The 15978-nt window shown below is 31.4% G+C and overlaps 1 protein-coding gene across 2 annotated transcripts; it reads right to left on the bottom strand.

The window, feature by feature from the left end:
- Positions 1-1284: 1284 nt before the first annotated feature.
- LOC102631114 (putative cyclin-D6-1) lies at positions 1285-3396 on the bottom strand. 2 transcript variants are annotated; one of them, XM_006469750.4, is made up of 6 exons: positions 2930-3396; positions 2759-2839; positions 2559-2651; positions 2240-2441; positions 2015-2145; positions 1285-1753 (listed from the first exon to the last, which is right to left on the bottom strand). In XM_006469750.4, exons 1-6 carry the CDS (start codon positions 3128-3130, stop codon positions 1454-1456), a joined length of 1008 nt encoding a protein of 335 aa, XP_006469813.1. In that variant the 5' UTR covers positions 3131-3396; the 3' UTR covers positions 1285-1453. The 2 variants fall into 2 exon arrangements, with proteins under 2 accessions (XP_006469813.1, XP_006469812.1); XM_006469749.4 differs by having other exon boundaries at positions 2559-2654; positions 2930-3395.
- Between the last annotated feature and the right edge of the window lie 12582 nt (positions 3397-15978).

Here is a 15978-nt window from a genome sequence, read left to right as displayed (position 1 = left end):
TTTTTAAAAATATATTAACTATCAATGGCTGACTACTTTTACAACCAAATTAAACTTATACCTAGCTCACTAAAATCAATGTCACACTTATAAAATAAAATATTTATTAGTTTTATATGAAATTCAAAGTTTCTTCTTAATTTTGTTTAAGATGAATTATGTATTCGACTTTTTCAGTTGATAGCAATACATTTTTATCAAATATTTGTTGCTCTCTTATAATCTGTAAAAATTTTAAAACTTACTTGGTAAAAATGTAAAATTGATAAATGCATGATAAGTTTGGAGTACGTGTGAATTCTTTTTTTTATTTTGGATTCAGATGAAAATATATATATATATATATATATATATATATATATATATATATATATATATATATAAACCCATAATAGATCTGCAACAGAAATGGATGTCAATTTTTATCATGAATTTAAATCTACAACAAGACTGGATCTGGATCAACCCATATCTGTCCTATTGAGAGATAACTTTAATTCAGTAAATTTGTAATTTAATAATAAAAATATAAAAATAGCATTAAAAAAAATGAACAAATGTAGATATGGTGTGATGTTCTTAGTCCACATACGAAAGTGGAATGATTTTATCCAGTGGTCCTAATATGCAAAGCTATCATTATCTAGCAACAGAGATCTCAAGATGGGCCCAGCCAATATCTCATATCAGGACCATCAAACGGTTAACAAAACTGTAAACTATCACTTGCTATAACCTCTTGTTTCAACAAAATAATCACTGAAAGAATAATCCTATTTATTTATAACAGTTCTAGTCCCGACATGTTTATAGCAAAATCCTGAAGCACAAACACAGTACTACAAACAATATTCCGCCTCTAAATATTCCTCCAGTAACAGTCAAATTGAAAAAAAAAAAAAGATTCCTAGAAAGTATTTTGGGGTTACAATACAATTTCATTTTCCAAGAAACATATAACTAGTTTTCCATTTTTTGTTATTAATACTAGTATTAGTATTTCATTATTGCTCTACTAGAAACTAAGAGACACAACCACACTAAGACCAAAAGAGAAACAAATAAAGTGGATTTATTTGGCAGTAGCAGCAAACACAAAAGAGCTTTTCTAGTATTCCATTTTAAAGTTATGTTTTGTCTTTGTTTGCTCTTTTGGCTTTGCTGCTACTGCTTGACTCCTGAAAAAAACAAATAAAGTGGATTCTAGTTCACTTTTTCATTTCTTAACCTTCAATTTAAGCTAAGACACAGTAAATGGGCCGTACTGAGTTCCTGTAGCAGTGATTGTTTTTTGTCCACAGACCCATCAACTTCTTGCCCATTTTCTTTTCCATTTCTTTTTCTTTTTCTTTTTTTTTTCAAAAATTAATAATAACAATATCATTTCCAACTTGATTAATTGAAGGTACAGCTATCAAGAGCAACTCTCAAATTGTTCTGCACAGCAGTGTCATCAGCACTGTTGGGTCTGAGAAAGCTGGATGCTGTGATTGTTACGGTAGCTACTCAATTTTCTTCTTTTTGTATCTCTCTCAGGGCTAAGCTCAGTAGAGGTTGTACTACTGTCACTACTACTACTAGTAGCCTTCGTATCGGTGGTGGTGACATTGGTCTTATCACTTTCTGAGCTTGAAACTCGACAATCCAATACATTGACTGGCGTGTATGAGCTTGACACCAAATCAATTTCTGACTCGTATTCATCGTCCATCGATGTGTCTTGCATCGCGTTATAGCATCGCAACAAATTTTCCTGCAAAATATTAAGTTGCATTATATGTAACTTATAACCCAAAAATAATCATCCAATACAAGAGAATATTAGCATATAAATAGTCATTAAATACAAGAGCATATAAAAGAAATGAGAGGTCATGGATAATTATATTCGGATTTATTGTAAATTACATTATATGTAGCTTAGGGAGACCCATAATTTCAAAGTTACCATAACCTACCATGAAGATTGAAGGCATTAACATATTCTAATTACTAGATGGGAAATTATAACTACCTTATTTACATATGGACAGTTGGAAATTGCTTTTCTGAAACAATGGAATTGCAAGGGAAATAGTTCACGAGAGGCAAAGAGGAGAGCTGATGCGGCAATTATCGATGGCTTGAACTCTATAAGCTTAATATCTGCACGTACGTAAATGATATATGTTCGAGAAAAGATTAATTGTGAAGAGTGATATGAGATTTGAAAACATGCGCAATGATGTAATTAAATTACCAATTTGAGCTTGGAAAATGACTTCACTGGCCCGAGTTTTGAGAGCTCTTTGCACTGTTAGGTCCTTAAGCTTGAACAGAGAAATGAAAAAGGAGAGAAAAGTGAAGGGAGTGATTGACCGCATTCTCCATTTCAAAGCTCCCAAGATTAGACACTCCATTCTTTGTATTGTTTGTGTGTCAAATATCAGGCCCCCATCAGCCTAAACGAAAGATTTCAGACAAGGTTACTTTATACACACACACACACACACACACACACATATACTGAAAACAAATATTGAGAATTGTGTGTTGCGTCAACAAGAATTGAACTTCACCTGAAACTGAGTATAAGAGAATTCAATTTGCCTCATCTTGGCTGCTAAGGAAAAGCAAGAGACTGCAAGAAGCCTAAGCTTCCATGGTTTTGGCTGCTAATTATCATTATCAATATTCAATACATGGAGTCAGATCTCACAATATAAATTACCCAAAAGACATATATCATGGTTCAGGATATTTTGATTTTTATTTTTACCGGCATTTCTTGGCTTGATAAGTACCGATCCATATAACTGACAGCAAGATACGATAAAAAGGGATCAAACTTGCAGGAAAACTGAAGCAACACATTAAAAATAAAATCAATCAGAACCCACAAAAACAAGAGAATGCTTAAAGAAAGTGCTAGCATCAGTGCTAAATTTACTTGTAAGATTGAAGAGACAGCTCGACTCCGAAGAGAATTATCAAGGTCTCTGCCTTTGAGAGTCTTTATGTAGCTCTTTGAAGGCATGTGGTCAGATTCAACGAGGAAGAGGGACTCTAGTATTGTTTCAGTGCTATCCTCATCATCATCATTGAACAATTCATGGAAATTCGTAAAAGGGTTTTCAAGACTGAAATCCATTGAACAATTTTTATCGAGTTTCAACAGGTCAGTAGAGAAAGCAACATGTACATAAGCAAATAGACAAAGAGAAATTAAAGAGAGACGCTGGGAGTGATTTATCTTTTTAATTTTTTAAACGATGAGGATGTTGTGGTGGTGGTGGTGGTGGTGTTGGAGACTTGACTTCACTCCATGGCAAATGCCGCAGGCAGGGGGCAGCTGTTGTTACTTGTTTCTTTAGTCTTAAAGCAGTGCTCTGCATTGACATATGCTCTCTTTTATTGGGAACGAAGCAAGGGGGCTTTAATCAGATAGGGTCAATGCCATTTGTGAGGTCGAAAGAGATTGGTTTAAGATTAAAAATGAAAATTTGTCAGTTCAATTTTAACTGCTAGACTTTTTCCAGGTCAAGCCAATGACATTTTGCAACGTATTACTTCCAGGACTCACTGAGAATTTATTATTTCTCAGAGTACTCGTAATCGAATCGATATATGCCTATCAGCTCCGATGAACATTGTATGTTTATTTTACGTGGAGTTTATTGTTCCTGCCACATGCACCAGAAAGCGGATGTCTGTCCATGTGGCATCTTAAAAGTGATATCAAGTTTGAATAGTCAAACAATTTAAGTATACGTGAGGGATTAAGATCTCTCTTCATTTGAATTTATCCGTTTTAAAAAATCACATGTTGTTTGGTGGTTAATAAATTTAAAATATAAAAAATAAATTTTTATTTATATACTATTATTATATAATACATAATATAAGATCGTTAAGAGTTCAAGAGTGATTAAATTAGAAAAGGATTTTAATCCATATGAAAATCATTGTTTACTGTGAATCAAAGACAATTTCTTTAATTATCTCTATAAACATCAACCTAATAAGAGAGGCATTTATACATACTAATTAATGAGAAAATTATTTGCATACTGATCTATTAGTTGTATGGTGACTCAGTTTGTATTTAATCTGTAAAAATGAATATAAGTTTAACTGTGTTAATTAGTGCGTATATTAGCGAGGAATTTTTTTTTTTTTTTTTTTGTATGTTTGATAATGGTTCTAGCCCGTTTGACATCTATCTGAACTGCACAATATTATAACTGTCTAAGAAATTTTCATGATTTTCTGCATAAATATGATACATTTGTAATGCCATAGTTAAAAAGGTAAAAAGAAAATAAAAAGATAAAGCATTTCTCTAACATGGATTATTTATCGAAAAAGGAGAAAAAACCGCCTACACTCCTAAGGTTTACTTAATTGGTCACATAAACTCTTTTAATTTTAGAAATAGTCACATATGTTTACTATTTTACCGTTTAATTATACTAAAAGATTTTATAATAAATATAAATTTGAAATCCCACTCTATCAAAATGATAAAAAAGGAAGGCAAGCTTGATTTTTTTTATAATAAAAAACATATCATATAAATACAAGTAAACAAACTATTATAATCAATAAAAGAATATATGTATCTCCTGCAAATTATTTTTGATATTAAGCTATTATTAATAAGTCTTGAAAGATTTAATTAGTACTTAAATCCATTAATTCAAAACTTAACTTATAAAATTTATGATGATGTGGACATACCATAAAAAGTAATAAAAAAATTATAGATAAAGTATAAAATATAGATTTTGTAAATTATTCTTAATGTTAAACACAATTATTTTAGTATTATCAATCTGCGAAATAGATTTTTATTAATATTAAAACATATATTACACATTAATACTATTAAATTATTTGTTTGCTATTCAAAATAATTTATAAAATTTACATATTTTATATTATTTTCAATATGATATTTCATATTTATTATAGGATCTTATTTAAGGTTAATTTTTTGAGTTGTCATAGGATCTTATTATAGAATCTGTGTGACTATTCATAAAATTAAGGAAGTTTATTTAACTATTTAAATAAAAGTTAGGGATAGAAATGACTTTTTCTCTTAAAAAAATTGATAGAATCAATTGCTTCCTCCAATTAAGCCGCGATAATTGTATACATGACGAGAAACTTTCTTGTTACAAATAAATTACTTTAAATTCTGCCCACATCACATAGAAATATCAAAGACGGACGACCTTAAGTGGGCCAAAATCCTTCACTCACATTATATATACATATATATAGACAATATCATTCGACAAGAACAGGGACAATGACAAGTTTGAATTGTTGCCTTCTTCACACCAAACCATGTAACTACTCCTACTGAAAGTCTTCATCATCCAAGATCCACTCCCATCATTCTTTATTTAAGAATTAAAAGCCTCCAAATATTACAATCTGATCAGCATTATTTTTTTTTTCTTTTTCAAATTGTGGCAGAATGACAGCTTGTGTTCACGTCCTTTCATTGAATTAAAGCTTCTCTCCTTGCAAAATGGAAAAGACTATCGATAAGACAAAACATTTGCAATTCTGCATGTGAATGGTGATGCATTAAATTGAATTTAGTATACGGTATAATGTTGACTGAGTGACACCAATTGTATTCTTAGGCGCATTCGGATTTGGATTTGCACTGAGATTTTGAAATCCGGATTATGGATGAGGATAATGTCCACAACGGATATTCTGAATATTTAAATCTGTACAATTAAAATATGTATTTATAAATTTACAGTATTTTAATTATTAAAAAATAAAAATAATCATCCAATATAAATAAATCTAAAATAATATTCACGGGTATTTAGGCGTATTATAATGTTTATATGTAATGTGTTTTAGCCTAGGGTTTGTGTGTTCTTATATAAATTTTATTTTTGATTAAATTTATTTTCAAAAAATATGTAAACTGGATATTCGATTTTTCGGATGCAAGTTTAGATCCATGCAGCTCCTCAATTTTTACATCCGGATCCCTTTTCTATTATGCAAATCTAGATTTTTTTCACAAATCTATATCTTCTAAATCTTTGCTAATGCAAGTTGGATCTAAATTTATTTGCCATCTCTATGTATTTCTTCAAAAATTGAGTCAATGATGAAATTATTTTCTTAATTAATTACTCACTTCAAAGAGTGAAAATTTAATGTTATATTGGTGGATACACATATAAATTCAAGTATATTATTAGTCTTATAATTGAATAAAATATATCTTTATGAGAATTAATTGTTTGTGGACCTAAACAACCAAATATTTGTCGTTGATAGAGCAGCCATTTATTAAGGATTGGAGTTGAGTGGAACTGCTTCCTTCAAAATTTGCCTCATTATAGTCTGAAATGGGACCAGTTTGAGAAATTTACCAAAATTTCACAAGGGATATTACAATAAGTACACATCCATGCGCAATATAATACAACACATACGTCCATATACATAGCTTTAGCACTTGCGCATAAAGTCTATGCATTTATGTATATGTTCGTCAAATGGAATATATACACGTATGTATATGAATGTAGAAGAAACTATGAATCTCATGTTGTATGCATGATGAATAAAGCTTCAGATGGATGACGAAGTGCCAAAAAAAGTTCGATTTGGCAAACTAAACCTGCGGTTCAAAGGACAGACACAGCCAAAAAATTACAATTTAATTATATTAACAAAAAAAAATTGTAGAACTTTCTAAATAAAAGCTTCAACTATCTTGATGCCGGTAAATAATAAAACAAAAATAAACTTAGTCTCTTTCGTTCACAATTTCAATGTCTATATATTTGTCTAAGTTAATAAAGTTAATGGAAACACACAGCAGAATTCTCACCACTTTGTAAGCCAAAACAATCATATGTGCGGTCAATTTAAGTGCAAAAGGCACCCCAACATAACACTCTTGAGTACATCTACTTTTGAAATTATTCACCAATCGATTGAATTCTTTGACCTAAGCTATTTGCTTTAGTGCTCCAAACCCACATGGAGCTAGGTTCCTTTTTTTCTTCTTTAACAGAGTATTATCTTTGCAGAAAGTATTCACGACATGTAGCCGGATGTAGATATATTTCCCTTTACTACTATTACTAAAATAATTTTGTTGTCGAGAAAAAAGCATGCACAATCAAATCGAAACAGCATCATAGATATATATAATTTACAAGAATTACGATATGAATAATAAAATAAAACAAACGGTACCTCCATAGGATTCTAATAAGTGAGAGAGTCAACTTCCTTACTTGTGATGAATAAATTATAGTCCGATTCAGTACTTGAATATTGGGAAGTTTATATAAAATACTTAGAAATGAGTTGTGGGGAGACAAAAAGCTTCGCTAGAGATATCAGAAGAAGCCAAACAGCTTTAAATTTTACATCATTTCGAAGTGCCTTTGAAGAACGTATATATATATATATATATATATTTAAGGGCTTTTGCTTCAAATTCAAAGTATTGCTTCATCTCGTACTCTTAATTCATTTATTTCTCAATAGACTATGCAACTTATTTAATTTTTCTCCCTTCACTTTTGTTGTTGGGTGTCTTCCCTTCTTTGGTGATAATGGATTCTCTTTCTTTCTCTGCATTGGTGCAAGAGAAAGCCTAAATTAAGTTTTTCTTTATATTATAACTTGCTTACACAAATAGATTAAGGGGAATTGATAAGATTCAGAGGGCTAGTTTGCACCCTGCACGCTTGGAGAGATATGATATAAATGAAGCACATGATGATAAGTGCATGTTTGATGCCATACACCCATGCAGATAACAAAATGATTGTACATTTCAGTTTATAATAGAATGTAGACAAGCAATAGCTAGTGGGGCTTTCGCTACTTTGAGACAAAATAAAAACCTACATCATTATTATTTATGTTCTTTACAAGGCAATGGCTGTCTTTTTGGTACTTGCCAGCTATATAGCAGAGAGCCAGAGAGAAAGAGAAACATTGCGTGTATTATTATTTTTATCCATATATATTGTATGACTCTCGATCACAATTCACAAGGATGTGTTTTTTAACTGCAGCTACAATTTGAGCATCGAATAACCCAATCTGAGATCCTGTGTACTGGGGTACTTGGTGGTTTCTTTTCTTGTGCCAATTCAGCCGAGAAAAGTACTATGCAATTCCCATGTTTAATCGTTAGATGATTATACCATTATTTTCTATGGCATATGATTGATGCATATTTTGGGGTTTTGAATCGTGATTACGGCCGGGAAACAAATTAATTATCACTGAATTGGTCTTGTTTGTCAATTGTTCCCCTTCTTACTTCCATATAGCTTCAGTATTGGGCTACAAATCAAGGTACCTGTACTAGGTCCTAGCTTAGGACTTACCTGCTTGGGGCTAAAAATTACACTTTGTTTCCCAAGCACATACAAAGAAGCTAATAGCGTTGTCTAATGGAATCCGTTCATTTCATGGCGATTAACAAATCAGGTTAGAAAACATATGAGACTGTTTTGATTCCAATATTGATTTTGAAAAGGATAGGCAGAGTTGTTTTAAAGTTGTTTTATTTAGTTAACTATCTAATTCAAATCTTAAAAGAAATTAGGGGATAAAAATTTTAAAAAAAATTGATTTGGACTTACCCCACTTCCTTTTTTTATATTTGTAATTGAAAATTTAACGAGACCCTATCTAAATATACAAATATCACATCCTAAGTATATGAATCAAGAATGAACTAAATTTACCTTCAAAGACATATTTTGAAGAAAATCTTTTCCATGTATGTAAGCAAACATTTATGCATATTAGATAAATCAATTTGGCGAAGTCTTAGAGATATAAAAAGCAAAAAAAAGAAAAAAAATATTGTTCATGCATATTTAGATATCTATTTAGATTTCAATCAAATTTTGGTCTTTTTAGATTTTAGATTAAAAAAATATGAACTTTATCAACAATACTCGAGTTGGCCCAAAATAAAACTTACATATATGCTATCGTTTTAACATGTAACTGAGCCACTATTTAGTTTATGAGTAGAATTATTAGCACCCATCAACTGTCCTTATTACCCCCTTCACTTCAAATACTCTACTAAACAACTAAACAAATAATATTATCTTTAAGCCGTCATATTTTGATTCCAAAAATGCCCTTCATTTGCATCTCACCTCTTTCTTTTTGTTCAGAAGCAACCGATCACTGTTTAAATCATTTGCTTACCATCATTAATCACTCACTGTTTCTATTTGTCATTCCATAGTTGAACAAAAATCTCTATATTTTTCTCTCTCTTGCTGACGTACTCTTTAGAATAAATAGGAAAAATAGGAAAATGATTAACGAACGAATGCAAGACTAAAGGACGACAGAAACAGTAGCGTGGGCTGTCGTTTCACACGTTCCCTTAGTCCAATTTTTTTATTTGTGGGACCGATAATAAATAATAAAATAAAGAATAAAAATGGAAAAAAGCAGCTCAAATATCTTCGTTTATCATTTTCCTCTTTTGAAACATTATCCACTTATTCTCCCCCCTCCCCAGCCACTCGTTCTCCAGATTTGTTTAATCCCCTCCACTTGTTCTCGTTTTCAAAACTTCGTCCCCTCCGTTCTTCACGCATTCCTTACTTTGTCCCCTTTATTCTTCACGTGTTCCTTTCTCCACTCATCCCTATCACCATCCAATGCTGTAGGCGGTAACAGAACTCGTCCCCAACACCTGCTAACGATCGATCTACAATGGAGCTGCCACCCGCAGAACAACCGGAAACGAACAAACGTCCCCTCTGTTTGAATCATCGTTAAAGTCTCGTTTAACTCTCTCTATCTCTCATTCGTACATAATCAATAATTTGTATCATTTTTTGTCAAATAATTAAAAATATATTTTTTGTGATAGGAATAATGATAATTCTGTAAAAAAAAAAAATTAATAACGTGATTTGTGATAATTTCTATGTGATAAGTTGATTTGGGAAATATTGTATTTGTGATAATTTTTGGCTTTGAAATGCACCAAATTTTTTTCATTTTTCCTTATGGACGCTTTTTTTTGTTGTTGCTAAAATCGAGCAAACGTAGGGTTGGAAATGCAGATATTGGTTGTGTGATAAACAGCTAAAAGAGATGCAAGATGCAGAGAGAATGAAGACAGGAAATTTATTGTTAAATGCAGATATTTGCTCACGTTAAATGCACAATTAAAAGACATACGAGAGATGCAAAGAGAGAGAGAGAGGACAAGAAACTGACTGTTAAATGCAGAAAAAAATTAAAAAAATTGATTGTTAAATGCAGATATTGGCTCACGCGCCATGTTAAATTTATTTTTTAAATTAATTGTGGGCCCATGACTGAATTCACGCATGCAGGAAACTGAAGAGAGAGAGGACAGGAAACGGCAACATGTGCTTAACACGTTCATAAATAAATATACATATTCTCTTTTATAGTTATAAAATCGAGAATGTGTTTAACACGTTCTTAGTGAATTCCAAACTAGACTCTAAAATAAATCACAAAACAAAATCCAAACAATCTTTCTTCTATCTCCTAAAATCTTATCTCTTTATTGTGATTTAAACTCATAGCTTTCTCTCTCTCTTTCTTTATAGCTGTTACACATGTCTTTCAACAACAATTCACTATCACAGCTCTCTCTTTCCATGGGTAAAATCGGCTCATGTTATACATATTCTCTTCCCTGCTATTCATTCGTCTCTACTATTGTTACTAGTCTGTCTCTACTACTGCAACTGGTCCGTCTTTGTTGCTGTTGCTGCTCTGTCTCTGTTGTTGCTGCCACTCTATCTTTGCTTTGTCTCCACTACTGTGGTTAATGCTCCACCTCTATTTGTTAGATTTTTGTTTTGCTGTGAAAGAATGAGTCAAAAACATTTCAGCAAAAGATTAGTTGGAATTGGTCAATTTGTAATAGAATGTTCTAAATTTAATTTTGATGTATTCAACATTTAATCTATGACACGTTGTTGAAATGACTTTCATGCTATGTTGAATTTGATTAACTCCAAAAGCAGTTTCTTTAATTTGATTAAAATTTGATATATATTATTTTTTTCAACTTTTAGTAACAAGATATGGATCTACAAAAGGAGATACTCGTATGTCACTTATTAGTATTGATTTATGTCTAGTAAGTGCTCTAGAGATAAATGCCATGAGTGATAGAATTACAACCTCCATATAGCATAATTATACATGTAATGCATGATGTCTATGATTTAATTTTTTATAATTATTTTTATTTGAATTATATGTATTGTAATGTATATCTTAATTATAGTGTAAAAGCAATGACAATGTAAAACCTTTTTCATTAATGCTAATACTAAATTATTTATGGTATGTATGTATGTGTATTAGTTAAACAATTATTTTTTAACTATAAGTATGACTTAAATGTTTGGTAAAAACTATTTTTGAAAATTGTATCACCGAATATATATCTTTACTATTTTTATCCTACTGAATTGAGTCTACCAAACATATATTACTTTTTTCATTTTTAAAATATTGGATATAACCAAAGATACCAGAAGCATACTTAAATTCAAAATATATCAATTGCAAAACACTATTCTTATTTTTATTTTCAGAAAATACCAATTCAAAAACAATACCGAACAAACCCTAAAATAGCATTGAAATATGGAAGCGTAATATATATATATATATATTACACCTTCTTGAGAACTAACATTTTCTTAGGGAAAAAGAAAAAAACGTAACTTTGTTGAAGTTGAATAAATAATTTTAAGACTTGAAAAGAATCAAACATGACCAAATAGACTTATGCTTAATAATATTACTTTAAAAATATTGTATTATTATTGTTCCATTCTTATGTTGTATTAGAATTGTTAGTCTGTTTGGAATGATAGAAAATGAAGAGAAAAATGAAAAGAAAATATGAATAAGAAGAATCTAGAAATTTTATTGAATAAGAATCTAGCATGCAAATTGATTGGTACAGCTCTATTTATATACACTCACAATTGCAACTAACTTTGGTATACTAATAGAATTTAGACAAGCTGAATCCTTCTAACCAATTATAAATTGCTAGCTATCATTCAGTTATACTATATCCTCTAAGCTATATCATATACTATAAACTAGTTACTCTAATTCTCACAACTCGTAAACACACAAATCATCATCATTTGGTCAGCATGCTTCAGTATAATCAGGAACTGAATCAAGCTTGTAAAACTAGTTTAGTTGGCACAACCAGCTTGTCATAACAGCCCAACATCTCCTCACAAGCTCAAAATGTTAGAATGTCAGATGTATTGTCAGAGCTAGGAACGTAGCACACCTGAAAACTCTGATTAGTAATTTTTTCCCTTAGAAAATGAACATCAAGTGCAATATGTTTGGTACAAGAATGAAACTTGGGATTGCTGGATAAAACATCTGCATTATGATTGTCTGATTGTCACACTAGATAATAAGGGTTGTAATTAAGGGAAATACCTAGTTTAATGAGTAAGGATTTGATCCATATAACCTAGGAGGCAGCCGTTGCTAGGGCCCTATACTCTGACTCAGTACTAAACCTAGAGACCACTGTTTGCTTCTTAAAACACCATGAAACCATATTAGGACTAAAGAAAACAGAATATCCAGTTATAGATTTTCTATCATCTCTTTCACTTGCCTAATCTGCATCATTAAAGCAATCAATATGCAACATATCATGATTGTGGAAATGTAAGCCTATATGTGAAGTACCTTTCAAATATTTGAGGATTTTTTAACATGCCTGCCAATAATTGATGGTTGGAGCAGCTAAGAACTGACTCAATTTATTTACTAGGAAAATTATCTCTAACCTTGTTAAAGTTGCATGTTGCAAAGCACTAATAATGCTTCTACATAGAGTAACATCATCAAAAGTTTTGCTATCAGTTTTAGTGAGAGGAATACCTACCACCACAAGAGTTGAACAAGGAGTATGATCTTGCATGTTGACCTTATGAAGAAAATCAACTATGCATTTGGTTTGTGATAGATGGAGACCAGACTTGTTTTTAGTAACTTAAATCCTAAGTAGTTCAGCTCTCCAAGGTCCGAGAGCAAAAGTGGATTGAAGTTCAAAGATAAACTGCTGTGTCAAATAAAAACCGGAGCCTATCACAATGATGTCATCTACATACACAAGAATAAGCAAGAATTGACCTTTAACCCTCTTAAAAAAGAAAGAAATATCTAACTTGGAGTTTTGAAAACCCCATTGAAATTTCAAGACTTGCTTAAGTTTGTCAAACCAAGCTCTAGGAGCCTATTAAAGGTCATACAATGCCTTCTGAAGCTTGTATACGTGATTAGGCTTAGATTGATCCATAGAGCCTTTGGGCTGACACATATAAACTTCTTCTATCAGAAAATCATTAACAAAAGCATTGTTAATGTCAATTTGCCTTAGGGAACATTCATTCATAATAGTTAGGCTTAGAACGACTTTGACAGTGGATGCCTTAACCACTAGATTAAAGGTCTCATTATAGTCAATTCCTTGAGTTTAATGGAACCATTTGGCTATTAGTCTAGCCTTATACCTAGAAACACTGTCATCAAAGTTGTATTTGACTCTGAAAACCTATTTGCTTCCTACAACTTCAACATTTTATGTAGGTTGAGCCAGAGTCCAGGTGTGATTGTCCAACAATGTTTGAAATTGAATAAGACTTAGTTGGTTTAAGTGAACAAGTTATTATATAAGCTCTTTTGGGTTTGAAGATACTTGCTTTGGATCTAGTTATCATAGGATGACTTATAATAAGTGGAGCAAGTGGAGATAGATAATGGACTGGAAATGATTGATTAAGTGTCTGAATATGTGTATTTGGTTCTGGAGAAGGTAAATGGGGTGAGGGTAAAGGTGAATCAAATGCTGCTAAAGATTGAGATAGAGAATCATCAAGTTGAACTGCAGGCTATGTGAAAGAGAAAGTAAAAGAAGAACTGATAGGACACGAATATAATGATGACCAAGAATTTAAAGATGAGAAATAATCAACACCAGACTTAAAAGGAAGCAAATGTTTCATAAAAAATTACATACTTATTAATGTAGACTTTTCCTAAAGAATAAAGACGTTGATAACCCTTGTAGAGTGAGTTGTGGCCAAGAAATATGCATCTTTCACTTCTAAATGCAAGTTTGTGATGATTATAAGGTCTAACGTATGTATAACAAGACCAATCAAACACCCTCATTGTCATATAATTAGGGATCTTATAAAAAAACATCTTAAAAGAAGACTTATCATCTAAGACAGGTGTGGGAAGTCTATTAATGAGATATATGGCAGTGTGAAAGGCATTCCACTAAAACTTCAAAGGAAGATAAGCCTCATCGAAGAGGGTTATCTCAGTTTCAACTATATGCCTATATTTTCTTTCTATTTTCCCATTTTAGTGATGTATATAAGGACATGGATACCTGAAATAAATCTCTTGTTTTGGGAGATAAAATGTAAATGACCTAAACTCACCACTCCAATCTGTTTGTAGACACTTTATTATTATTTTTTTTGTTAAGATTATTTTCAATCATATTTTTTAAATTCATGAATACTAACAAGGTGTGTGATTTAACCATGAGAGGAAAGATCTATGTAAACCTTTTATAATCATTTAAGATAAACAAATAGTAATAATAGCCTTGAGAAGATAGAATTAGAGCTTGACCTCAAAGATCAGCATGGAGAAGTTCAAGAAGTTGTGTGGTTGAAGTTTCTATAGAAGGAAAGTACTGCATATGACACTTTCCAAATTGACAAGCATCTCAAAACTCAAGTGGAACAACTTGATCAATACTAAGATAGAACCTAACATCTCATGATATGTTTTAGTGCATGCACAGTGGGATGTCCGATTCTTTTAGGTAGTAAATTATAATCGACTGATTTGTTATTTGAAGCAACAAAAGTCATAGAGGTCGTTTTATTGAATTCCAAGTTGTTTACAAACTTTGGAGACTAAGACAATTTTCTAGATGAATTAAATTGAGTAAACATAGACAATAAACTCATGGACACTAAATCTATTTTTGAAACTGAAATTGGTTTAAACAAATTTGACATAGAAGCATGAAACTTTTAATCATCACAAACTGAAATTAGATTATTAACCTGATACAATCCTCCTCTAACAATCCCTTTAAGCAATATGATTCATGTATTCTTGGCCTTGACAAAACAAACAATGTCATAGAATTCAATAAAAGCATTGTTGTCAGAAGTAGTTTTGAAACACTAAGAAGATTTTTTATAATAGTAAGGACATGTAATATGTTATGCTGATAAACAAAATGACGCAAATAGAGTTTGAATAATAGCATAGCCAATACTATGAATAGACAGCCCGATGCCATTTCCCATACGTAACTTTTCAGTACCAATATAAGCTAAGCAAGAAATGAATATACTTGTATCCTAAGTTACATGATTAGTTGCACCAGAGTCAAGATACCGTGTTGAATCATCAACAATATTATAATTTGCTAATGGTGCAGAAATGTTGTTAGGAACATTGACATTCCTTGCAAACATATTAGTAGCTTCAAGTCCATGAAAAACACCACTACTATAGTTGCCATTAACTCCTTGAAACTCTAGAACATCCTGAGGATGAATAAAATTTGGAGCCTGATATGCCACATAGCTATGAAATAATAGTCCACTCTATGTAGGAAACACAGATCCTAAACCAACAGCATTAGATAACCAAAACTTCTAACAAAATTAGTCTGACCATAAACCAAATGCTCTATAATTTTGACCTCTTTTAGCCCTAAATCCACCAAAGGCTCTGTTTCTAGGAACAAGGCCTTGATTGAACATGTTTCTACATTTATATGATCCATGCTTAAGAATGAAGCATATTTGACAGATGAGTTCTTTTCCATAATAAAATCAACACCATAAGGGTTATTATTACCATCATATC

The sequence above is a fragment of the Citrus sinensis genome, chromosome 2 (assembly GCF_022201045.2).
Source record: "Citrus sinensis cultivar Valencia sweet orange chromosome 2, DVS_A1.0, whole genome shotgun sequence".
Taxonomy (NCBI): Eukaryota; Viridiplantae; Streptophyta; class Magnoliopsida; order Sapindales; family Rutaceae; genus Citrus; species Citrus sinensis.
The sequence above is the reverse complement of the archived record's forward strand: the minus strand, read 5'-3'. Positions and strand labels throughout refer to the sequence as shown.

Bases quoted from the DNA above. Each gene is read 5' to 3' on its own strand.
- LOC102631114 (XM_006469749.4), bottom strand. From the start codon at position 3,130: ATGGATTTCAGTCTTGAAAACCCTTTTACGAATTTCCATGAATTGTTC. The intron at 2,146-2,239 runs GTAATTTAATTA...ACGTACGTGCAG, and splicing joins CATTTTCCAAGCTCAAATTG to ATATTAAGCTTATAGAGTTC. The intron at 1,754-2,014 runs GTAGTTATAATT...AATATTTTGCAG, and splicing joins ACTGTCCATATGTAAATAAG to GAAAATTTGTTGCGATGCTA.